Here is a 26,148-nt window from a genome sequence, read left to right on the forward strand (position 1 = left end):
CCAAATCCTGTCATTAGCATCATGACAGAATAGATGACATGGGAATTAGGATGCTCATTCTTTCCTCTCATCTTGGAAACAGAAAGGAAAACCCTTTCACAAGCTTCCTGTAACCGTAGGTCCCTTTGGAAACTCCTGTGAAAGGGTCCAGAGCCCCTTGCATTTGAAGTTAATTCAACTCCAAGTGATACCAGCAGGACAAGAAAAGCCTCAGTTGTTACAAACTGAGATTGCTCTCTGTACAACAGGACATCTCTGGCACTGCTGCTGCTCTGGAGGTGACCCTTCAGGACAGTGTGTCCAGGACAGCTCTTGCTCTCACCACAGAGATAGGAATCCCCATGATTTCCATGTGCATCTGCATCCAGCTGACATGCACTGTGAAGCAGCAGAGCCAAGCAGATACAAGCTACACTGATCTGAGCAGATGAGCCCCTGGTTTTGGGAATGGTTGTACCTTATCTTCATTGCTGATGTTCCGAGTGGAAGTTCTCCACGTGATGGAAGGAATTGGGTCCCCAGATGCTTCACAGGTCAGTGTAATCTGATCCTCCAGCTCCATGGCTGTTTTATTCTCCACGTAGGTGATTTTGGGTTTTGCTGAAAAGAAAAAGGAGCCCTCATTCAGCTGGTGGTCAGAATGAAGCTTGTCTGTCAATAGCAACATTTGAAACAAGGAGCACTGGGGGGAAAAGGCTTCTGAACTGGCACAAGTTTGCTGACATAGCAGGAAGGGAGCAGTGGCATTTGAGAAGAGACCTTTCCTGCACATTTCTTTCTTACACCTGAGGCTTGTGAGAAGGAACTAGAAGAGGTTATACCTTAAGTAGAACCCATTGAACAGTTCCAAATGACCAGACCCTGGAATTATCAGCTGAGTCTTCTACCTCGCTGTCTACTTTCTCTGCCCCAAATTAATTTTAAATCAGCAGCTTTGTCAAGTGGCTGCAGAGGGATGGGACAGAGAGAATTATATTATTTAAGATATTCAGATACATGGAAGATAGGAAAGCTGCTGATTGATTCCTGCAAGCTCAAGATCATTCACATCGTGGTGGGGTAGTGTTCATCTCCCTGTCCAGGTTATAACCAAGTCCCACTGAAGTGCTAAAGCCCTGTTTATAGCAGCACTGGTTGGATTAGGATTCAGTCCTCTGGGCCTGGAAGGTATTTCAAGTAGCATGTGAATCCCACATCATCCCCAATGCAGGACTGAGCTTCTTTTCTCAGAGGAAGCAGTATGGAGCTGGCACCTTTTTCAGACAGCACCTCCTTTGCCTGGCAGAGGTGCACATCACTGCATGGGGAAGCAGCAGCTCTGGATGAGCCACATCAGGCAGCAGCTGGGGTAAGCAGGTTACTTCCATGTGGCTCTAGTGAGCTACCAATAGCCAACTGGATTGGAAAGGGGAGGATAGAAAGAGAATTTTTACCAAAGACTTTGAGATGAATGGTGGCATCCTGTTCACCAGCCTTGTTCTCAGCAATGCAGATGTATTCTGCTTCATCATTCTTATCCACCTTCTTGATGATGAGCTCAGATCCATCATAGTTAAAACTGTATTTTTCATCATCATCATCATCCTGTTCTATTGGCTCTCCATCCCTGCAGAGCACAAAGCACACTCTGTGTTAGAAGGAGAAGCAATCAAAGGCTCTTTGTTTTAGGGTTATTGTTACCACTAGAACTGCATTAGTACACAGACACTCCTCAGGTTGAGAGGGACCACCACCTCTTCTTACAAATCTTACATTTTGATCTATTCCTAATCCCTCTCCTGGCAGCTGAATATTTCACCTCCTGGCATACATCATGGCTTGTATGCAAGAGCTATAAACAGCAGTGATGGTGGCTTGGGAGGAAATACAGCTGGGACAGCTGACCTGCCAAGGGGAAGCACTGAATGAATTCCATGTTTTGCTTTGCTTGCACGCACAGACTTTGCTCTATCTATTAAACTGTCTTTACCTCAACCAATGATTTTTTTGGATTTCACCCTTCAGATTCTCTTCCCCACCCCACTTGGGGTGTGTGCAGTGAGTGGCTGACTGGTGTTTAGCTGCCTCTAGGAGACCATTCTTTTTCATGTGAGAAGAACCAATTACTCCTATTCCAGTTAATATGTTGCTTTCCCTCCAGCCTGTTGAAAACATCCACACTCACACACAATCAGGATACTTCACAAAGCATCTTACTTTGTCCACGTCACAGTTGGCTCAGGAAAGCCATCAGCATCACATGCTAAGGTGACAGACTGGCTGAGGTTGGCAGTGGCATTCATAGTTGTCTGCCTGGCACGCACAGATGGAGGTACTAGAAGAGAAGCAATCCACATTCTAATTAGAAAAGACAGAAACTGTAAGCAAGAGTGAGCTGGAAAGCTCCCTGTCAATCTCTGCAACACAGACAGTTGTTTCTAGTAATTCAAACCCTTGTCCCATCACCTGCAGGTTTCAATCAACAGGTTTGATGCGTGAGGTCTCCAAAGCGAACAGCACAGGGATGGGAGGGCAGCAGGTGGGGAGATGCACAGAGAAACAGCATTGTGGAAAAGCACTTGGGAGTCCCAACAAGACCACCACCTCACTCTGAAGTCATGAGACACTTAAGGTTTCTCTTCACGTGATCTTTGCCCATAACCATCTGGTTACCAGTCAGTTCCACAGACATTTTTATTTGGCGCACAAAGATCAGCAAGCTGATGGTAAATTGTGAGTGTGACTCTGACATAACAGTAGATTATGTTCAGGTGCTCCAGACCCTGCCCCTCTGCCAGCTTTACACTGAGCTGCTCACCATTTACGATGACCTGAATGTCTTTGAAGTTGATCTCCCCACGAGCCAGGATCCGGCCCTCACACCGGTACGTCCCCTCATCTGTTTTCTTGATGCCCCGAATCTGCAGGTAGTTGTTGGACAGGACTATAAATCGAACTAGAAAAGACAAAAGGAAGGTTCACCCAAGGATCTTCAGGAAAACTCACTACAGGTTTTTTCTCCTCTCTTTCTCCTGGGTGGAGACAAGGCTGAGTGTAATAAAATTCCCCTTCCCGTCACTTAATGTTGCTCTAACTGGATCTGACAGTGACAAGAAAGAAACCAGACGTGGGTAGCAGGAAAACTGCTCTAGTGCTTTACACACACAGAGAAACAGATAATAAACACACACAAACACATTTAACTAATATCAGACAATAAGCAGTTTGAAAGTTGCCTCTCTTGCCCAAGGGTGGCAGAGTTCAAATCTTACAACAGTTCCCTTGTGTCTGCAACCAGCAGCGTGGGAAACCCAGCTGAGCCGTGTGTGCTCAGCTGGACTTGGGCTCTTGAGACCTCCCTGCCAGTAAAATGGCCCTCTGGGCATGACAGTCTGCAGAGAGATTCTTGCAAGGAGCTTTTCACCACTTTTCTTTGGGATGAATGGCGTGTGTCACATGTAGCTTTTCTGTCCAGTGGCATTTCTTTTACCTGATTTTTTTTTCTAGCATTTCTTGGCCTATTCCAGTGTCAAAGCTTGGTGGCCATTTCTATGGAATGCAGCACAGGAAACAGCACCTTCAAGTACTACATTCACATCCTAAGTCCTAGTGTTAGGTACAAATTCCTTCTCTGCTCTTATGCCCACATCCATTTTGTTCTCCTGAACCCCCTAGGGTGAGATGGACATCTGATACCTGAATGGGCAAGCACCAAGACACTTCTTGTGCCTTACCATCTTTTTTTAGGATAACATCCCTGCCTTTGTGCTTCCAGATGATGGTAGGAGGCAGTGAGCTGACCACATCACACACAATCACAGCATCATCACCTTCCTTGAATTCCTGAGGAGTGGGAGCATTCTTGAACATCAGCTTTTCTGAAAACAATGGAAGGAGAAAGTCACTGCAGCTTTCTCAGCACACCTCAAGCTATGCTTCTGACTCAAGCCAGTGAAAAGCAAAAAAACCCCCAGAGGACATGTTCTCTGAAGTCTTGTGTTCCCAAGGGGAGTACAAAGCTGTGTCTGACTTGCTGCACTGCAACACAGGAACCTTATTGTCCAGCCATGCCTCCCAGGTGTATCAGGGAGCCACACCAATATTCTACCTAACTCAGGGCTTGTCCACACTGCAAGGGGAAAACATGAACCTGGAACAGCTTCCCAGCAAAAAAGGGGAAGAGCTGCTATTGAAGCTCTGCTGGACACCATCCTGATAGCTTATTAAAACCCTTCTGAATATGTGATCTTCTTTGCAGAACATTACAGCATGTCTGCAATCCACAAAAGCTGCTCTCTCTGCTTACTCCTCCCAGGCATTTGTGATGATGATTATTTCTCTAACCCTGCTCCCCTGTTTTCAGAAGAATTTAAGCAGTGGACATGGGCCAGACCAAGGCCCCAGTTCCCACTTTCTTCATTTTGCAGGGAAAGAAGACAGCTGCATATTCCTAACACCCCTTTTTCCCACCCTCCTTCTTGCCCTTGGAAACCAGCCTGGTTTGAGGAAGGTAAAATTGTTGCCTCCCTAATCTTGCCTCACACACGTGCAAGAAGGCAGCCCAGAAAACAGCCTCGGAGTCGCTCTCTTACGGAAAATTTTCACGTTGACGGTGGCCTCGGAGTCTCCCTCCTCCCCAGAGCTGACCACACATCTGTAGATGCCAGCATCATCGATGTTGGCGTTGTAGATGGTGAGGGTGGAGGAGAAGTCATCGTTCCGCACCACGGAGATGCGCTGCTGGTTGGGGGTCAGCTTCTCCCCGTTAGGAGAAAACCAGGAAATGTCTTTGTATTTGGCCTCTCCTGCCACTGGAGACAAGAAGAAGGAAAACAGCAAATTGAAGTCAGTTCCCAACAAACCTGCACAGAGGGAATAAACGTGAGCAGTAACACGACGCAGAAGGCTGACCCAGGGGAAGGGCTTCTGCTGCATGAAGCAAGCAAAGGAAATTCTCTCAGAGCACAGTGAATGTGCAGCTGCTGCCCTGCAAAAATGGTATTAGGTTGGCTTTATAATCTAAGGGGCTACGCTCACTTTAGCCCATATATCCCTCTATGTATCCTGGGGTCCTACATCCCACTTCCTCCACCACACAGAGCAATAAAAATCTTTTCCTGCTTCAGCTCCGTCACGTTTTCAATAAACACCCCTATTTGCAGCCTGGGCTACTCTGCATACCAAAATGCTGACAATGTTTTAGCAGCAGTTCTGGTCTAAGACCTCCTGCTTAAACCTCCTGCTGCATGCAGTGTAAATCAGAATTTTCAGACTGTAAATCAGAAGTGCTTCCAGGCTGCCTCCTCCTTGCAGCACCCATCTCTGCATTTCCCAGGGTGGCTCTGCTATTTAGGACAAGCTCCCATTGTTGGAGGGGCCTTAATTGATCTCGGGGGCTTCTGAATGTAAATACTATCACAATGTCACTTGCTCAGAGTATTTTATTTTTAAATACATTGGCATTAACAAATTACCCTTTAGTGAAGCACCCTGGGATCAGCCAGCCTTGTCACTTGTCCCAGTCAGCATCCTCCTGAGGGAGCTTGGTCCTCTCAGTGCCTTCTGCTCCCAGAGCACCTCTCTGCTCTGTTGTCATGCTTCTGGATGTTCCCATGTCAGTGTTCCAACATACTAATTCCTCCCATCAGAATCCAGGCTAGCAGCCTTCTGGAAAACCTCTGGAGAGGACATGTGGGTGCTAATTTGGAAAAATGCCATAAATCTGTAGGAGCTGCTTTGGGGCAGAGGGATTGTGCCAGCACCACGTTGTGCAGAACAGCCTGGGGCAGCAGCAGTGAATTGTGTCACAAGAAATGCAGGTTTTCAGCAGCATTAAAATCCTTAGTTGCAGAGGTAACAACCCCCAAGTCACTCAGCACTCCCATTACAGCTGTTAGCAGTTGATTAGAGAAATAATTTGGAAAAACATCAGGTTTGATTCTAAATTCAAAAGATCACAGAGCTGTGGAATGATACAAGGTGTGTGGCTATTACTCAAGCTCACAGACAGCATTCCAGTAACCTGGTTTTTAATTTTAAAATCAGTTTCTGGAGCTGCTTTCTACTTCCAGCTCTCAAGGGAGAATGCAATTACTGTTACCAACAAACAGCAAATGTTGCCTTTGCTACTCAGTCTTATAAACCATGAGGGCATCTGAGAAAGCAAGAGCAAGAGTACCTGGAGCCAGAGCCAGCACTGGGGCTTTTATCCCAGGGCTAATACACTGCTTGCCCTTCCAAGGAAACCCAGATGGAGGCAGCTGATGCCATCTCTCACCTTGACATAAGAAGAACTTGGATTCTCCAACGCTGATCTCCCCCTGGCTTGGAACAATGTCCACCTGAAGAGAGGCTGGGAAAGAAGTGCAAGGTCAGACAAAAAGAGCAGCAAAACAATGCCAGCTCCCCAATCCCCTTGGATCCTCCACCCATCCAATGGGAGAGCACAGGGGGGAGTGGGTTTGGCTTCATTAACATTGAGTTTCTTCCAGCCCTTTTTAAAACCAGATGGGAGGATGCAGAAAGGGTTGATTTACCTTGAAACCTTTACCCACTGACACAGAAGAAGCACGGACATGTGTCTTGTCTGGGGGTACTCTCACCTTTCTTGTACTTCTCAATGTTGTCCTTCAGCTCCTGCATTCAGCCTGGTTTATTTCTGGGTCAACTAATTTCTCTCACCTACATTACTTTAATGCAATCCAATCCCAAACCTAACTGCAAGTACAAAGAGCCAAGTGTAATAAAGGGCTAAAGGTTCATTAGATTCAGTGCAGCAAGGACTAAATAGCCTACTCCTATAGGCTCTTTTGAATTGTTGTTCTTCTACAAATACTTCCAACATCTGAACTTTGAATTTAGAGTCATATTCTGGGATGCTGGAAAGTTCTCTGCTGTACGGAATGAATGCAAAGGTATTAAAAAGAGATCTTAAATGGCTCAAATTTACACCTCTGAGTTCCTCCAGACCAGATTTCAGCTTTGTGGTACTGCTAACTCTGCCTGCCTCCATAAAAGCCTTCTCACTTACACACAGTAAAAAAAAAAAAAAGACCAACACTGACAACAGAAGTCCAAAGTTCAGTTTTTTAATCTGTATTTGGATATCTAAATTAAAAGATGAGCTTTCAAACTTAAAGAACCATTCTGAGCAGCTCTCCAAGAGGCTACATTTGGAGTCTCACTACTGAAACAAACAAAACAAACAAACATTTCCCCCTCATTTATAAGCAAAAGTGAAACTGATTAACATTTAATAGACAAAAGAGAAGGCACATAGCATTTTGGAACTGTCCCCAGAAACCAAAGATGCTGAATTTATTAAAACAGTTCTGGTTTTGCACAACACGAGGAGAAACAACAATCAAACCAAAGCCAGCTAGACAGCCAAGATGAGAGCTCACCAGCCAGAAGCTCTCTGTTATGTCCAGTCCAGCCTGACTACTTACTCTCTGATTTGAAGGACATCAGTCCTACAGAAGTGAGAAAGGAGAGCACACCCCCCACATGGATCTTCCTTTACAATTAGCCTCCCAAACTGCATATCTAAGCATGCCTAATACCCTTTCCCCCAGCAACATCACTGCATTCTTCATAGCATAAATTATGACCTATTAGGCAGAAAATGTAATTGGATTATGGCTTTCCTCCAGCTAAAGCTTAATCCTGGAGCAGCCCTGTGGCCTAACAAGTCCAGGTCAGCCATGAATTTAAAGAGACCAAAATGAAGAGGTTTTATGTCAAACCTGCAGCCATTATCTTGCAGAAAACAAGCATCTTATTCCAGCCATTCCTCTAACCCATGGAGCCAGAGTGCTTCTCAGCAACATCATGCAAATGCTTTGTCTGTCACCCTCTGTGTTTTCAGGCTGTAATGTGTGAAAACTCCCCTCTCCCAGAAGCTGATTTTACCTCCAGACCACAGAGGCATTAGGTTGAGCTGCCAAGCACATCTGGGTTTTTAAGAAAAACACACTGCTTCAGAAATTAAAACCTCTTGGTGTGTGCCAATGGCAACATTCCTTACAGGACCTGCAAAACAGACATATGGGCTGGGAGGTTTGACATGAAATACACAGCTACCCCCAGACTGAAGGAGCACTGCCTGCCATCATTAGAAGGATAGAAGTAGCAGGATTTCCTGATAAAGGTGTCTGAGCACATTTCTCTGGCCAAGAACCATTCTGCCATGCATTTCTCTTCATGAGCAAACTGGAAGCAATTAATTGGAGCCAGTGGGGGTCCAAAAAGGATAATAATAGTGCAAAGTCCATGCCACAGTTTAATTCTTACCAGATTTTAACAGGCTAGACTGATAAATGCTTGTATTCCATCTCAAAAGGCTGGGACACAGCAATAAACAGATAACCCAGCCAAGATTCAATTGAAAGCAGAGCTGTGAGTACTGTGTGTTCCAGTTCTGGCTAACATTTGCAGGTATGACTGACTGGATGCCTTGCCTGGAAGCCAAGAGGCTTTCAGAACAAGGGGACATAAAAGTCTTGAGCCCCTCATAGCCTGTCCAAGACATTCTTCTGAGCCCTGAACTTCATATCAGCTGGGAACACAACCAAACTCTGATTTCATTCCCCTACAGCCCTGCCTTGGAAACCCAGAGCAGCCCCACAAAGTGCATTCAGACCACTCATCAGCTTCCTTTCCACTCAGCCAAGCATTCCCAGCAAACAGTGCTAAAATGGCTTTGAGCTAACTGAGATCCAAAGAAATTAATTCCTCTCTCTTTTTATTTTTTTTTTCTTTTTGCCACACAACACTATGAATAAACCAATGGATCCCTTCTGCACTTTCGAGAGCTTTTCTCAGTCTCTGGTGGGGATTCTCTGTAAGAGCCAAGATAAGAGCCTGGATAGGCTGTGGGTCTGCTCTGGTTTTCATTCTCAAAGTGTTTGCAAACAATGTTAAGGGTTTCTCCTACAAAGCAGTTGACAAAGGGCTGGGAGGCACAGCCCTGGTGATTTAATTAGACACAAAAGAGCTGAGCTGTGTTTGTCCAGCAGCCTCCAGTCAGGGAAACTGGAGATAACTTCTGGAAGTCACAGATTATCTGAAAAGAAATGCTTCTCTGAATTATTCACATCAAGCTCATTTATATTTATTTTACACCGAGGAGAATTCAACCCTAATTGTTTCAACCAGCCCTTATCAGCAGAACAATTTGCTGACACCATAACCTGGATAAAAACCTTCACCCTAACATCGAACTCTGCCTTAAATTAGACAAACAATTGCCCCCTACTTGCTAAACATTGTTAGTATATGATCAAACTAACAAACCCATCACTGCCACAGATTTTAATCACTACTTAATTGTTATTTTTGCTTTGCAGTTCATGAAAATGGAGACTATTTTTTCCACTCTTCATTTAATAGACACTGTGAGCCTATTTGTATTCCACTTCCAACTTCAAGCAATAAGGGCCTTTTTAGCATCACATAATAACTGCATTAAAAGGCCTCTTCATAATAACACAATAACACTTTTTATAGCTCTGCCCTCTCCCGTATCTTTTCTCTGGTTACAAAGTTCCCCAGCCCCCAAATGATGCTGAATAACTCCCCATTGATTTGAAAAACTCTGCTAATGCTGCTTCCTGTTCATCTGTAGTCAAATATAATTAGTTTTACATTGCAACAAAACCAAATGAGCTCAAATTAAATCATGATTTTGGTAGCAGGAGGGAGGATGTCTTCCTGCTGGGCTAAGCCCGAGGCTAACGCAGCAGGCTGTACCTGGCATGTAAATAACATGGCACTTCAAGCAGAGGAAAGTGTGTTAATTGCTGGTATTGGTTCTATATCTAAATTCAAAAGGACTCCAGTGAAGCAGAGGGTGAGGGAAGTGCAGTCACCCCCATAGGAAACAGGAGGGCTGATGCACACCCTGCTCCTGAGCATCCATCAGGGGAACACTAAAACCACTTCACTAGAGAGCTGCAGTACTGCAAATTCACAAGCACAAGGTTTTCAGAAGAGCTCACCCTGCCTGCTGACACCATTTGCACACCCAGAAACAAATGGAATTTATGCAGCCTTGTGGGAAGAGCTACAAGTTAAAAGTTAAAAGCTAGAAGCAACAGCACAAACTTTCAGTTTTCTGTTCCCACTGCTTTTCCTCTGGATTACATTCTTCTGCAACATGCAAGTGAAGCTGAAGAGAAAAGGCATCACCTTCTGGCAAATAAAACACAATATGGATAAAACTAATTTTAAAGGTCAAACCTTAGGTTCACTTCATAAAGACTCTACTTCGAATTTGTTCATTTCTAGCAAGCTGCCTAATAAAACTCCACAGCACATGCTGAATTCCAGAAATAAACAAAACTGAGTAGGAAAAAACTATCTACTGGGTTTCATGTCTGAGTAAGGGTAGGATTTGTAAAGCTTGTGAGTTCAGCAGATTATGGTGAAAGCCCTCAGGATTTAATATGCAACAAAGGCTTAAGCAGACAAAGACATGCCTCCTGTACATGGTCACTTTATTAAAATCCCCTGACTGCTCAGGAGTAGGAGGCAGGCAGCTGGGATGGAGCTCAGCTGCTCTGCAGCTCCAGCCCCTCCTGCATCACCATGGCAACTGCTCAGTAATTCTGCCCTGAACTGGAGGGGACTGGGGATACCTTGGAGGAATATCAGGACAGAGAGATTCAGAGAGGAAGCAAACAGCAGCTCACTGTAGGTGTGAAATGGTAAAGTGCAAAGAGAAAGGCATGACCAAAGCAACATTTAGAGGAGAACCAACTGACAAAACAAAACAAAACCCCAGACATCAGTGGTCCAGGGGTGATGTGCAGCTGGTGTAGGAGAGGATGCTCTTGCTGTGCTGCACACAGGGGCTTGCTGAGCACAGTGCTCCCAAACACACATTTGGGGGATTCCTGAGCCAGTCTGGGCATCCTCTTAGTGCCTTTCTTCCTGCCCAGCCAGAGGACAGGGAAAGGACTGTTGGATGCCACCTCCTACAGATAAGCTGTTGTTGATATGCAGCTTACAATAACATTAGAAAGTGCCCTGCCACTTATGATTATTTAATTCCATCCTTTCACGGTCAGCAAACAGCTCTGCAGAAAACCAAGCAGCTCTCTGCCTGAGATCATCCATGCTGATTTTCCTCTTTCTTGGGATTCAGTCATCACTACAGAGTGTGGCAGGTTCTTGTCTTCATTCCTGCACCCTGTGTGCACCTTTCTTGCTGCACTTCTCACCAGGGCTGGCAGCTGCCTGCCTCACTTATCTGAGTAGCTCAATGAGATCCCTCTGGTGATGGAACAAACTCTTCAACACAGTTGAAGAGAATAAAAAATGCCCTCAGGCAAGAGTGGGAAGAGTTTGTTTACTGCCTCCTCTCTGCTGCTGCATTCCTATTTTAGCCATGTAGTTGTCAGAGGGATTTCAAGTTAGAGGCAATAAATCAGTGGCTCTCCTCGTTCAGGCACTACAACATAGAGAAGAGGAACAGTTTACACAAACTCAGATTTAGACATCATTTACAGCCAAGGAGCTCAAAAAGGGGTGATCCCAAGGAAGAAAGAAAAAGGCTACAGAACCAACCTGCCCTCCCATGTCTTAGAGCATCAGCTGTGCCCGACAGGATAAACAGAAACCAAGGGGCCAGGAGCTGAGCAAACACTTTATCTCTTGTGTCCTGGGAAGTCTCCTGGAAACCTGGCAAAAATTCACCACAGCAAATATAAGACAACTCAGGTTTAATGACAGGGCACAGCTCTTGATAGGGACTATATAGACCAGAATTGCAGCTGAATTCTTTAGGGTAGAGACTGATGTTTTGTTTGCAATCTGAAGAGCCCTTAGCACAAGTCTCCTGGTCTCTCACTGTGGCCTCTGCTCCTCTGTCACAATATGGGCAGTCAGGTGGTGTCCAACAATAGTCAGCACCAGCTTTTAAAATAGAAGTAGGCAAGGTTAATCCCTGGGATAAGGTATAGCCAAGGACAGACTCCACCTGACCTCTATTTGCTAATGGCTGGGGCTTATTTATCTGTCTTCTAAAGCTCCATTGTGTTAATTTCCTTAATTCTAACAAGCAGTGATATCTATCAGTGGCATCACTTTTGCTAAGAGGTCTACAGGTTCCAAAATCTAGACATGATTGCTGCACACACATACTTTTTTTTTTCTTGTTCAAAAAACCCCCCAAAAACCAACAAACACACACACAAAAAACCCACAACACTGATTTGGCTTTATGATTCGTTTGACCAATCACAACTCCAGAATATTGGAAGGAATGCTTCCAGTTCCGTTCTTCCATGAATACCCTGCCTTTTATCACCATTTTAAAAAGCTAATTTTTTTTTCTCAGCTTAAAAAAACCAAACAAAACACAAGCCACACCAAAAAACAAAACCACAAACCCAAATCACCCAGTGCTACATTTCCCAACCTTATCCAGATCTGCAGCCAGGCAAATAATCACCAGCAAAATTAAGCAAAAATGAACACAGCTCTGTCTCTATCCATCCAACACTTGCATTCATTTCAGACAAAAAGACAGCTGAGCAGGAAAGTGTAAAATGGCCTTTCAGAGACTATATAGTTGAAGGGTAGAAGGGTGTCTCTATAAGCTTTAAGGATGATGTACTACATAAAAACTAAATGGATACAATAAAGTTGGCAGAGGTGATCAATAATTCCCATTACCAATCTGCTCTGGAAGCCACAACAGCAGCAGTTAGCACTAAATTCCATTATCTTTATTTCACAGTGACAAAGGATTGAAAAAATTCAGCTTACCCTCACATGAGCTTTATTCTTTTCTTTTACATTCCCATAAAGATTCAATGTGGTCCTACACTTCAGTCTCCTCACCTCTCTTTCACTGGAGCAGAAGAGCAGAGTTTGGGCTCCATCAATGCTAAACCAAGGAGGATTCCAGAGCATTTCTGTGTTTGCTGCTTTGGAACCCAAAATGGAGCAAGGGAGCCCCCAACAATTCCACAGGACACAGATGAAATTTATCCCATAAGCAAACTGCCCTAGCAGGACCTATGCTACATCCAGCAGAGCCAATAAATCTGATAGGGAACAAGTCAAATAATTGCACCAGTGGAAAAGATAAAAATCTCAGAGTTCTGCAGTCACTCTCTGCACACATTGGGGCTTCTCAGTTTACTGATGAAATAAATTCTGTAAGAATGACTGAGAGCCAACATGGCCTTTGGAGAAGGCTGCAAAGACTGCTTAACTACAGCTTGAACATCTCACCCTGAAGTAACACAGCACATTTGCAGAGCAGCACACTCAGGCTCAGCTCCCAGAGCTACAACCTGGCTGCTGTTTGCTTTTGAACACTGAAACCAATCTATCTGACCCAAAATCAAAAGGGGTGTAGTACAGCCCAGTCTTTTAGTGTTCTGATTTAGCTCTATTATCATAACTGTACATTTCCATGTCAAAGCAGCAATTGCTGACATTTCTGCAGAGAATCTGCTTCACTCACTTCTCTACAATCTGTAAGATTAATTGAGAAGTTGTGCAGGAGCACAGTGAGAATCCCTGGGGGAGAATCCCTGGGTGTCAGTGCCTTCTCTGCATGCACAAAATCAGCATGGACAAACAGCAATCCCTTCAGAAAAGTTTTCAGAAACATACAACATATAGAAACATTTTATTCTGGACACCAGAAATAATTTTACCATAGACCAAAGAAATTACTGAAGCAATTTCCTTCTAAGGAGAAATTAAAGAAAAAAAAAAATCTACTTACTTTATTGGAATGAGTAGTAAATGTTAAATGCAATTACTTAATAGCTTTGCATTTTAAAACACACAAAGAAACATCTACCAGCAGGCTGGGTGAATGCTTTCAGCACTGCTACAGAACCAGAAGGGTTCCCTGTCCTACCCAGCACCATCCTGAGCAAACCACGAGAGGGAGTGTGTAACCCATGGCTCAGGAACAGCAAACATCTCTGGAACTGAAGGCAGAATGAGGCTGAGGAAGACTCCGGGGTGAGGTGAGGCCAGAAAGAAGTCAGAAAGCAGAAAGAGCAGAATTAGGTTGTAGAAAAAAAAGCTTGATGGGATGAGCAATGCGCCAGAAATTATTTAGTGGCAACAAATTCAGAAACATGAACATTCCAAGTCCCCGTTCATTCTGCTACTGATGTACAAGGATACCTGAATCTGGTTCCTGGGCTGCAATCACCAATTACCTGTGTACCTCTGGATCAAAGGAGGGGTGGGGAGCCAAAAGGCAGCAACAAATAAAAAGCTGCACATACCCTTGGTTATTAGAAGGAGCAAACTTTATCTGAGAGAACACTTAATATCAGTTCCACAGATGGCTGCTTCTGCTTTCCAGATTCAGAAGCTTTTTTCCTGCCTTTTTTTTTTTTTTTTTCCCTTGTGGCTGGTGTCTCAGGCAGCTGTCCCAAGCACATCCCTAATTCCTTAAAACCTCATTTCCTTGTGCCTCCTTGTCAGCCATTCCCCACATGCAGCCCCTGCAGCTGCACTCACTTGCTGCCTGTAGCACAAAGTGACCCCATTCACAATTATACCACCAGACTCCCAACTCCTTGCAGACCAGGATGAGAGCTGGGTGACACAGACTGTAAGTAAAGTCAGCAAGCCCTTTCCCTAAATATCTGCTTGGTGTGAAGCTGTAGAGCACTTAAAGCTCATGGAGTTCTCCCTTGGGTGGACTCCTGGGTTTCATTCAGTGTTAATGCCATGCAATCAGCAGCAGCTGCTTTCACCTCTGTACATCAGGGTTTCATTCAACTACAGCTGTAAATTCCCAGCTGGCACAAGGCCTGGACTGCTCCTTCTGCTGAAACCCCACTGAAGCACCTCTGAAGCACTCTCTGTTCCCAAAGTCACCTGTTCCTGTCAGGAAGGTTCTGCCTGTAATGCTTTATTTATCTGATGAAACTTGGGATTCTACAGCCTAAGTTCACTGCTGCTGAACTGCACAGGATCCTACTTCTTCTTCCAAAATGGCAAAATGACAATGTCACCAGTGTTTCAGTGGGACTGACAATGTCACCAGGGTTTCATTTGGGCCGTGCCATTTGAGGACAGGTGCCAGAATGCCTTTCTGATCTCTCAGGAGACTGTCCAACTTCCAGGCTGTTTCCATCTATTCCATTCCTTATTCTTTTCACTTCTCAATCCATTCCAACCCTGACGTTTTTTGCTCCAACAGAAATTCAGTTTTGTAAAAGCATCACCTGTTACTTTTATCCTGTGTTCACGTAACACTTCATACACCAAGATCCTAACCTATACCAAATCCTTGCATGGCAAAAAACCCAAGCAAACCAACAAACCCAAACCCACCAAAGCTCAGGATGGGAACAGACTGGAAAGCATCCATCTCCTGGGAGTCCAAATCTAAAGAGATTCTGAGCATTCCAAACACAGCCCCAGGCAGTGTCACTGCAGGCAGGGACAAGCACCCTTCCCACTGGAGCTCAGACAGACATTTGACTCAGTCAGACAACAGAAGGTTAATAGCCATGGAAGGGCAAAGAAGGACCTTCTGTTCCCATTTTTCCCTCTCCCACTGTCTCAAGAGGCCTTGATGTGGAACGAAGGGCTGACCAAAGTTAATTCAGTATCATGGAAAAGTAATATTCATTTGCAGCCACCAAAAACAACAGGTTTGAGATGCCAAATCCCATCAGAATGGCTTAAAAATTTCTATGTAAGATACGAGGATCCATGAAATCTTTGGCTCAAGTGCCTCTCATCCCATCTGTGACTGGTTTCACTACAATTAATCACATTATGGATTTTGTGTTACAAAGCTAGAAAAACTGAAGAAAAGTCACAGCAGGTACACTGCTGCCTGCACTCTGTGACTTTCAAATGAAAGCAAAGCAAACTGAGTTTCAAGTTCTTCCTAAAATAATCTCATTGTTTTCTGCCTTACATTGCACCCCTTGATTTCTCTAGAGGAGAAAGCATTTCAGTAAAACTTCCACCCACCCTGCTGGAGTCCATCTTCTGACCAGGCATTCCAAGAGGCAGCAGAAACCCACCCTGTACCATTTATTTGCAGGAAGAGGACTGAACACTGAGCGTTGCATGGGCCTAATGAGATCCATTGCTGCCCAGGACCACAGCTATGCAATGCACTTCCCTCCAGCTCATTTGTCAGAGCATAAATAATAATACCTATTCTTAGGAAAAAAAAAAAAAAAAGAAAGGGAGAAGAAAATGTAGATGCTCACTTCTCATTATGAAGATATGGAGAGAGAGGGAGGGAAAGCTGGCAGCAGACAACTGCTAGGATTTACCTCCCAATCTGCACTGCACAACTGCTCTTTCCTGACACTTTTGCATTTTTTTTCCCCTCCATGTTTTATTGGAAACAGATGGGGGCCCTGGCTAGGATATTATCAAGTCCCTCCACACAGCTGCACAACTCTGACATTGCAGAAATAGCAATCTCCTGAATAAATTTCTCCTGCCACTAACAACTGCTTTCTTTGCTGTAATGAAGACCACAGTGGGTCTGGAAAGCTTTCTTCCAGTGTCAAGAGCCATGGATGGGTTTATTTTGAGCCACAGTGTATTTCTGGATGCCACAATTAAATTCTAGAAACGTGTGCCAGATGACTCTCCCCTCCCCAAAAATCACAGGGAAAAACAGCTAGGACAGTCTGCAAGAAGCAAGAAGACAAGGCAGATCAGGGAATTAAAATAATAAACTCTTCTTATCCAAGAGTCATTTGACAGGAAAGAAAAACATGTCCACTAATCCTAAATTGCTTCTGTTCTGATTGGGTCAATCCATTAAGAAGCCTACCCACAAACCCAAGTTTCTGAAGCATGAAAGTAAAGCAGCAGTGATTTCCATCAACAGCAATGGGCACTTCAAGGTCATTACCAAGAACACTGTCCTCAGTGGCCTCATCTTGGGTATCAGATTTTTTTCAGAAACTGGAAACATAGCTCCATTTGCAATATTAGAAAAAAAAATGAAAATGAAACAAAACAAAAAAGCCATAAAACAACAACAACAACAAAACCAACCCCACGAACCAACAAAATGCCTTTTATTTGCCTGGGAGAACTGGGGTACTTTTCCTATCAGGAAATCAGAACTTGGTCACTAACTCATCATTTCCAAGAGGTATTTTTGGGTTTGTTCCTGTACCCACAGGGAAAACATGTAAATGTATGACACAAACTCCTTCCCTCCTTGAGCTCAGGAAGCAGCAGATGTGATCCCAATGCCCATTCCTCAGCCTTTCAAAAATCAGACTGTACATTGCAAATTCTGCTCTGCCTGTGGCTCCTGAGACGAGGCAGCAAGCATCTGGGCTGCAAGCATCCCTACAGATGACACAAACTGAAAGAGATCCTAAAGAATGAAGGATCTGGAATGGTAACAGACGTAATTGGCTGCCCTGCCAGCTCAGCTCAGCTCAGGGGCAGAGGCAGAAGCTGACTTCCAGACAGTGGTCAGTGCTTTACACGCTGCTCTGAGGTCCCTGGGGACAGCTGCTAGCCTGGATTTCCATGGGGACCCCTTGGGACACTCAAGTGAGAGCCAGGAGGAGGCAGATAGATAAATCCTGCTCTCCATGTCCATGGCAGAGCCAGCTGGTGTCTGGGGAGCAGTGAATGCTTAGCCAGGGGCACAGCAAGATGGCAATGCCAGCAGGATCCCTGCTTTCCTGATAAAAGAACAGGGTTTGATCCTAAAACCAAGCCACACTTGCCTGTCTCGGTGTGTAGTATATATAATATACATAAATCACACAAATTACTGACCTAAACCTTGGAGCCCACTCACACTGCATAGCCCTGCCCAAATCCCATTGCAGAGGTAAATCAGAGCAGCACAGAGCAGCCACCAGCAAGATGTAACAGACAAAACACTTGTGATCTGCAAGGGAACAGCCTGGGCCAAGCACACGTGTGCTACAAAAGCCAAGCTGCTGCCTCATTTTCTCTCAAGATCTCTCCCCTGTGATTTAAAACTGCTGTGAGGCCCCAGATACAGCCCCAGTCAAGTCCAATTGTTTTTAATATCCACAGATAACTTATTTTTCCCCTTTCTTTACTCTGGTGTGTGATTTATGCTCTTTCATCTCTAAGGAGAAAAGGAAATATGGCTGAAAATAATAATAATAATAAAAAACTTCCATGCAATCTTCTCAAGGCTAATGCTAACTAGCATTCTTAACACTGTAACATCCAATTACTTTTTCACCTGTGTCTATCAGAAGCATAAATGCAAATTGCAGCCACAGACATGAAAACCAATTTGCTTCCAGGGCCCTTCCCTTCCCAGAGCCCAACAAAGGCAGTAAAACCCACCCATGCTCCATGGCAGCACGTGGGCAGCCAGGCTCAGGTACCTGAATGATTTCCCTATGAAGAAAAGCATGAAAAAGAAAAGAAGTCTCATTGGGATGTTAATGAATGCAGCATCATTAACACTAAATGACTGGCTGCAGAGTTAAATACAGAATGTAAGTAGACTGTGAACCAAGCCAAGCAAGCTAATGATTGCATCAAACAAGGAGGTCAACCATTCTCCTGCCCCAATTATTGAACCAGGAATTCTTGTTTTTATAGGATGGCATTAAAAGGAATTTACTGTGGCTTTTATGTTTCACATCCACTCTTGGAGGGCTACAGTTATTCAAACTATTTGGCACGCTGAGTTTACAGCCACAAAGGATGTTTTGTTTCTGGTGAACTGAAGGACAAACACAGACAAGGACAGATAAAAATAAGAGGAGGAAAGGGACAGGAGATGGCAAAGCAATGCAACAGTAATGCTGCACTGGTGAAGGGAGCATCACACGCTGAAGATCCCAGTGGAAAAAACTTCTCAAAACAACAGCAAGGGAAATTATTGTTTCCTGAGGATGCTGAGCAGAAAGTTGTGACAGCTGTAATTGCAGAATCTGTCCACACATCTCTAATGCTCACTGGGCCCTCCCCGAGGAAAATCAGAAGAGTTCAGCATCTAGGGGAAAGAAAAACTCCCCACTCCTTTAATTCCACCTGGTAACTCAACTGCCCATCCCTGGGAGCTGTGTCCACAGCAATGGCAGCACAAGTAAAGCACCCAGAGGAGGCCCAAAAAAAATTAAAAAATTAATTCAGTTGGTTTTAATACTGATCATACGATCAAGAGTGATATGGATCAATATGGCTAAAAACTCTTGACACATTATTCCACCAGATAAATCTCACAATTAGTCCACAACAAGAGTTGCATACTGCACTTCCCTAACATCTCTGCTTGCCAATTATTGCCTCCTCCCACCCTCCATCTCAGGACTGATATTTCACAATGGTTTTTGTAGCACTACAGATCTTCTCTTTCATACCAACTGCTACTCTCTGCAAGACTGCATCAGAAATTCCCATGTGAATGTCATTGGTAATTTGGGAACTGCTACCTAAGATCCTCAGCCAGCTGCTGTGGATAGGGACTTCTCTCTCTCCACACTTGATCCTGAGCTTCCCATTAGTTAATTGAGAACGTCCTGAAAGGTCAGATGTGGCCAAAAGCTAAGCCATGCACCAGGGCTGGAATTTCCCTGAAATTAGTGGTGTATTGTCCAGGGAACCACACCCACTGAAACAGTCCTGAAAAGAGCTTTCAGGCTGAAACAGTCAAAAAAGGCAGGGGCATGAGAACGGAGCTGAAAGAAATTATTTAAAACCCCACAGCAAAATGCCCCATCAGAAATAGGTGGACAGACCATTAAAATAACCAGTGTACATTTATTTAGAGCCCATTGATGCAAGAGGCTGAGAGGAGAACACATTCTCCTTCCCAAGCATTATGCTGCATGCAGGAATGATCTGGGCTTTATTCCTATCAGGAATTCTCACCAGGAAGGACAGCAATGTGCTCTGTCTCCACTGCAGTATTCCAGAGTGGATCTCACATCTGACAGCTTTTTTCTCTCTTCTTCCCTAATAATGAATATTTGCTTAGGAATGGGAACATTTCTAATAAGAAGTGAATTACCCAGTTCTCTGACACCACATATTGGAGTCTATAATTAAAGATGTTCAGAATGGATGCAGCAGTTTTCTAAAACTGAATCCCACATTAATTACACCCTCCCAAGCCCAGCCTGCATTGTTCTGTGTTATAAATGGAATGGTTATCAGCACACGATGTGACTGGTCATTAAATCACGTGGGAATAAAGGAGCTGGACTCGTATTCCATGGGCACATCAGCTGTGCTCCTTCCCAAGGGAGAAGGGAGCAAGCTCAGATGGCAGGCAGCAGCCAAACCTTTCAGCATAAGCTCAGCTGGTTAGCAGACAGGTCAGACAAAAGGGATTTTCTCAGCTGTCCTTCAGCCTGCACCAGGTAGCCCTGGAATACCAGTGTTAGCTCTTAGTACAGCAATATTTCCTAATGGGAACTCTGTGCCCTTAAGCCACGGTCACTGCCTGCTGGTCCAGGACTGAATTCCAGTGCCAAGCCCTTAGACTCATTCCATAAACAAAGGTTTGCTCCATTAAAAAGGAAGCATCTGCAGAAGACAAGTAGCAAGCTTCTGAATTTCTACCATTTCTCTGCTTGCTCAAGGATCAGAAAAAAAGTATGAGAGTTCAGGGGTAAATGTGCATCTGAGTCTTTTGTAAGCACCTCAGCTGTACAAAGGCCCTTTCCTCAGTTTCCAGATCAAAAGTAAATCATTGCCAGATTGCACAGACTGGAGATCTCCACCTGAAAAATCATAGAGCAGAGCCCTTATTATGGAGGAGGACATAATATCTGCTGCTGTTATTACTGAACTGCACTCATGCATTTAGCCATTTTAACAGAATAGCCAAGTGGCATCTTATCTCCAGATCTGGCATGAAGAATTCTGTGCTTCCTTACTGACAGTCAAGAACACGCTGGGATGTTCCTTCCAATCATGAGGCAAGACCACTTCCACATTCATCATCCTTCCTTGCTTTATGATCAGCTGTGGCAAAGTTAAAGTCAGAGCACAGGCCATAAGCAGTGTTCCCATCACCAACAGCTCCATTTCATAACCATGACTACATTCTCATTATCAACTCAGCAAAGAATTCTGAAGTTTAATTCTGAAATACCAACAACAGACATGAAATGTATTTATTATAAACAGCTCCCAGCTTGTGGGGTAGGATGCAACTGAGTACAGTCCCTGTCTGAGGTTGTAAATATTAGTAATGGTTTTTACTCAGTACAGACAGAGGAAGGCTGCCTTGTATTGTAATATAGCTTAATGTTTGCAGAACAATGTTTTATCTGTACTATGAAGTCAAACTTTGCTGTCACCCTAATGAAGTATTGCACATTTCCAGAATCCATAGCTGGTCAGATTCACAGCAGAAGCAAACTCAGGGCCATGAAGTCCTGGGCCTATGTACTATGTCTGAAAAAGCATAGCAAAACTTTTAGAATAAACAAAAACTAAAATCCAAGCTTTAAATTACTTCCAATCTGGCAGAAATAGAAGAAAATGGGGAATGTGGGGTTGGTCTACTGACTCAATGAGAACAAAGAGCATCCTCAGTGAGCAGTCAGAACCAGCCTGCACAACACTCTTGCTGTACAGACCCAGCACAGAGGAGGAATTACTGAACAAACTTGTATCTCCAAGCTAAGAAACACCTCCCCAAAGTCAGCTGAGAACAAATGAGGAAATCTCTGTGTCAGCTCCTGTACACAACAGAACCAGAACTGGCAAAACTCCAGACCCAAAAGTGTGCATTCTGTAAGAAGCAAAATGGAAACTCAGCTGCTAAGTATGCTGGAGAGAGGTCTGGAACAAGTTTGTTATCATGAAATGAAAAGAGTACCAATTTATTTTACAGAAAATGAAAAAAATCCTGTTACTTGTGAGCAATCAGAGTGAGGGGGGGAGAGCTGGACAGACAGTAAAAAAATTATGGCCAGACATATGGTAGGGAACAGTCTTTCAGAAGTCCCCAGGGAATGGTTTATACGTGGCTTAAATGGTCTAATCCACTTTACTTTCAACAGCTCCTATATAAACAAGTCTAGAATGCATGTTAAATAAAAGCCCCATGAAATTTTAATGAAAAGCAATATGCAGTTACAGAAACTAATCTTCCAAATGGAATCACTTCCCTCATAGCAAATTTCACCAAGCCAAGGAAAGCGTTGAAGTCACGGAATAACCTGATCCAATGGACAGGAGCAGAGATGGCAACTTCCAGCCAAGCAAGGACTCAGACACACAGGGACCCTGCACTGAGTTACCACTTGCCTGCAGGAGCAGGGGAACAAGACAAGGAGGAAGATCTGGACTTCCCAGTGTAAGTGGGAACCATGTTAGGGAGGTATCCAGTTCCCAAGGAAACAAAAGGCTGAGCAGATCTGTCTCACAAATACAGACCTGAAAGTGAAAAGCAAACAGTTGCCCCTTTACTCTGCCTGCACCCTCAAATGAACAGAACCAGCCCAAAGGAAATCCATTATTTAAGTAATTGCTGTATGTTAAAGACAGATTTCTTTGGGATTATTTGATTCTTAAGTGCAGCAAAATCTGCCTTTAAAACAATAGATAAACACCTGTATAAATGCAGGAAGTTGAAACACCTCTTCTGTAAATGTAGAGCTCTGCCTGCAGACTCCACTATGAACAGAGCCCACCCTGTGTACAAACCCCACCCCACAGCTGTTTAAAACATTATTTCCAGTCCTTCTCCTTCAACACCTTCTGTTCCTCCATACTGAACTGGACCATTTCATGTTTTAAGAACAGACATTGCCTCTGACCATCCTTCTCTGGTACCAACATCTGAAGATGTGTAGACACTGCCACTTCCTTCATTATGGAAATGAGCACACAAAGCCTAAACCTTGCTGCATTTCTGACAGGTCATCAATAAAAATAAAATCTACTTGCATCAAAGTCACAAGGTATTAGTGACCAGTGTCATAGATATTTAAAGCAGCTTTTCAGAGGGCTGTGAGCTAGCACTGTTAAACCAACAGCCACAAGAAAACATTTTGCCACAAGATAAAACACGACTAAGAGAAAAACCTCAGCCTTATTTTCAAGGCTCGGCAATTTTCTATGATTATATCCAACTTTAGCAGCAGAAAGAACCACTGCTTAAACAGTGTTTTTTGGCACCAGGCAATGTGACTTCAAGTCCCTTCCAGACTGCTTCCCAGACTTTTTTAAAAATCAGAAAGCCAACTGATGTAATGCTTCTCTCACGTGCACAAAGAATGCAGGAAGGGACCCAGCACCACGTGTCCGGGGTCCTCTTATCACTTCTGGCAGCTGCGTTCCTCCCAAGATACAAAAAGACACCAGTGCCAGAGATCTGCAGCAACACAAAAAAATGTGGCAAAAAAATCTCCCAAACAGAAACATTTCCTCACGCCTCTTTGCCAGTGATCAATGCACAAGACCTAATTCAACACAGCCACTGACTCAGTTCCAATATTTTTTGCAACACCAAAGTGTTTAATATACAAAGACATCAGATTCTATTTTTAAAATGTTACATGTATCTTGGGAGGAAAAAAAAAAAATCTATATAATTTATTTTCCAGGACAAAGGAAACCAAGGACAAATCAAACAGCTCAAACACATTTGGGACAAGAGTTGTCACTGATTTATTCATTTGTCCATACTGTTAAGTATTAAATATTTCCATTGTTTCTGTAAAGAGAATTGTCCTGTAATTACTAATGGCTCTCTTGTTCATCCTGTGGCATCAGGAGGCACAGGTTTCTACTCAAATCCTTCATTTAAGCTATGGAAGCTTCAAAGAAGAAGGAACCATTTTTCTTTGTATTACACTGACACTGTGTTCCTATGACATGCCCAACTCATGGTACTACACTTATTATAGAAGAAAGAAAATACCTTGTGCACAGTGCTAAATGAAGTAAGGGGGGAAAGGGATAAATTAAAAAAAAAAAAAATAAACCAGCAACTCAAGTGGCATGGCAAGAAAGCTTTTTAAAGACATTAAAGCCCTATGAGTATTCCACACAGACACACAGAGCATCATCTATAGCAAGTAAAAATAAATCAGAATACCAAACACTTGAATTATCCCGCTGGAAACAGACTCCCTCTGTTCCGACAAGAGAATCCTTTCTCCTTCCAAAGGTCAATGGTTACTTTGTTTCTACACCCATCACTTTAAAACAACAATTTACACATTTCTCTGGGGTACATCAAAGGAAGGCTCCAGCTCCCCAGCACCTTGGAACAAAGGAACTCTTTCCAGGATTATGTCTCCAGCTCGCTCCCTGGAGAATGCACACAGCAGCCAGGCAAGGGACAGAGAAAACAGGAGAAAATAATGGTTGAGAGTAACATCAGCCTGGGTACCCATCTCATCACTCAGGAATGTGCCTTTCAGCAGGGAAAAACTGGGAGAGTCAGCTGTTCCTCCAGCTACAGGAACCAGAGGCTCGGGGGGGTCTCAAGACACCTCTGCAGTCTCCTTGTAAGATTTTAAACCCAAAACGCAGCAGTGCTCCTTCCCAGCTCACAAGTGGAAGGGGTTTCCCCACTCACCTCCCCATGACATTAATTAGAGCAAAGCCACCAACTTCTGTCAGTTTTTTAAGTAGAACTCTATTTCCCAATGCCTTCAACACCACCATTTGGACTGATGTTCAATCAAGCTATATGAGGACTGGCTTTGCCACTCATGGAAAAATCCATTATCATCACACTGTTGGGAAAATCACAGCACTGACAAAACCTGACCCACCATTACAAACCTCACTTGTTTCCAGGCTGCTCACATCAAAAGGAGAAGATCTGAAGTGCACAGTTGTGACAAGTCTTAGAACAAGGAAATTCAGTCAGAGGTTTTCTACGGGAGTTGATAATTTAAAATAATTTTTTTTTTTTTAAGTGAAAATCGGGCAACTGCTGCCAAGTTAGGATTTGGCTCTAACTTTTTCTGGAAGTGCTTTGTGGGCAGGCAGCTGAATGGGTTGCTGCACAGCTTGTGCTGCTGGCATCTCATTATTTCCGTTTTTCTGCTCCTTGGCAGCATCCGATGGTTTTGCTTGCACAAGAAATGTCACTTCTGTGAGAGGGCATCTGTACTGAACAGTGTTTTAATGTTCATTTTATATCATCTGTGCACACGGAAGATAATACTTCCTTTAGCAAAGCTTCCACAACTGCAAGTCAGACAAGCCAAAAACCTGGTCACAGACTTCACGTTCCAGAGGAGGAAGGTTACTTAGCAGACTGCTCTGGCTTTCCAGAGGACCAATCCTTTTCCCTGAAATTCAACTACTGTAAAACAAACTGTTGTAGGTTTTGCTTCCAGTCTGAGGGGTAATTAGATCTACAAAGAATTCTGAAGTACCTGAAGTTGGAGAAACAAATAGGAAGATGGTAATAATTTCACTGTGCAAGCTTCATCTTTGGGGAGAAATTATTTGAGCTACAGATCCAGAAATCTTTGTCTGGATGCCAGTTATCCAGAGCTTCTGCCAGGATATGAATAGCAAACGTAAAATAATGTGAAATTAAGACAAATTATCATCTAAAGGAATGATTTACAATCAACACAGCTTTCTTAATGTCTTCCACCTCATCACATATGCTTTAGATCAGTGGACAAACAGACAGATGAATCCACATACAGCTTTACACAGACAGAGGCACAGAGAAGCCATGGCAAACAAGAGCAAAAAGACAGCAAATGACAGAGCAAAACAAGATACGTAATGCCCAGAGAACAATGGTTGTGCTCCAGCATCAGACTTTGCAGAACCCAGAATGGAACCCAGCTCCTACACTGACACTGAAGACATTCTCTCCAGGTTGTTTCCAGTTGTAATTAATTTCTTTTAACCACACTTTAACCATCCAAGACAAGACACCTAGTGGCACCATCAGCTGAGAGCACTCTGCTCCTGCTGAAGACTTGCTCACCACTGACATTTGAACTCCCTAGGAACACAGGTGTCTTCACAGAAAGAGAGAAAAATAAGCTCAAAATACAGAAGCAGTTTTGACCCCTAGCTTAACATCTGTGGACACATCCTCCTGTTTAATGCATATGCAATCAGGCTGCCATAAAAAAAGGGGGGAAATACCTGGTGCATAAGTTAGCAGACTCTGAGAATCTCAGCTGCAGGCAGATTTTGTCTACTTAAGATTTATAACAGAAAATAAATTTAAAAAATTAAAAATCC

General features: G+C 43.7%; 1 protein-coding gene across 10 annotated transcripts in view; it reads right to left on the reverse strand.

The window, feature by feature from the left end:
- NCAM1 (neural cell adhesion molecule 1) overlaps positions 1–26,148 on the reverse strand; it is a 75,968-nt gene that overhangs the window by 34,106 nt on the left and 15,714 nt on the right. For all 10 annotated transcript variants that reach the window (XM_071726792.1, XM_071726783.1, XM_071726791.1 and 7 more), the window contains exons 2-8: positions 6,257–6,331; positions 4,572–4,790; positions 3,714–3,857; positions 2,798–2,935; positions 2,197–2,314; positions 1,434–1,606; positions 458–600 (exon numbers count right to left, since the gene is read on the reverse strand). In XM_071726792.1, coding sequence (XP_071582893.1) covers positions 458–600; positions 1,434–1,606; positions 2,197–2,314; positions 2,798–2,935; positions 3,714–3,857; positions 4,572–4,790; positions 6,257–6,331 — 1,010 coding nt within the window. The remainder of the gene's footprint in view (positions 1–457; positions 601–1,433; positions 1,607–2,196; positions 2,315–2,797; positions 2,936–3,713; positions 3,858–4,571; positions 4,791–6,256; positions 6,332–26,148) is intronic.

The sequence above is a fragment of the Heliangelus exortis genome, chromosome 26, assembly GCF_036169615.1.
Source record: "Heliangelus exortis chromosome 26, bHelExo1.hap1, whole genome shotgun sequence".
NCBI lineage: Eukaryota > Metazoa > Chordata > Aves > Apodiformes > Trochilidae > Heliangelus > Heliangelus exortis.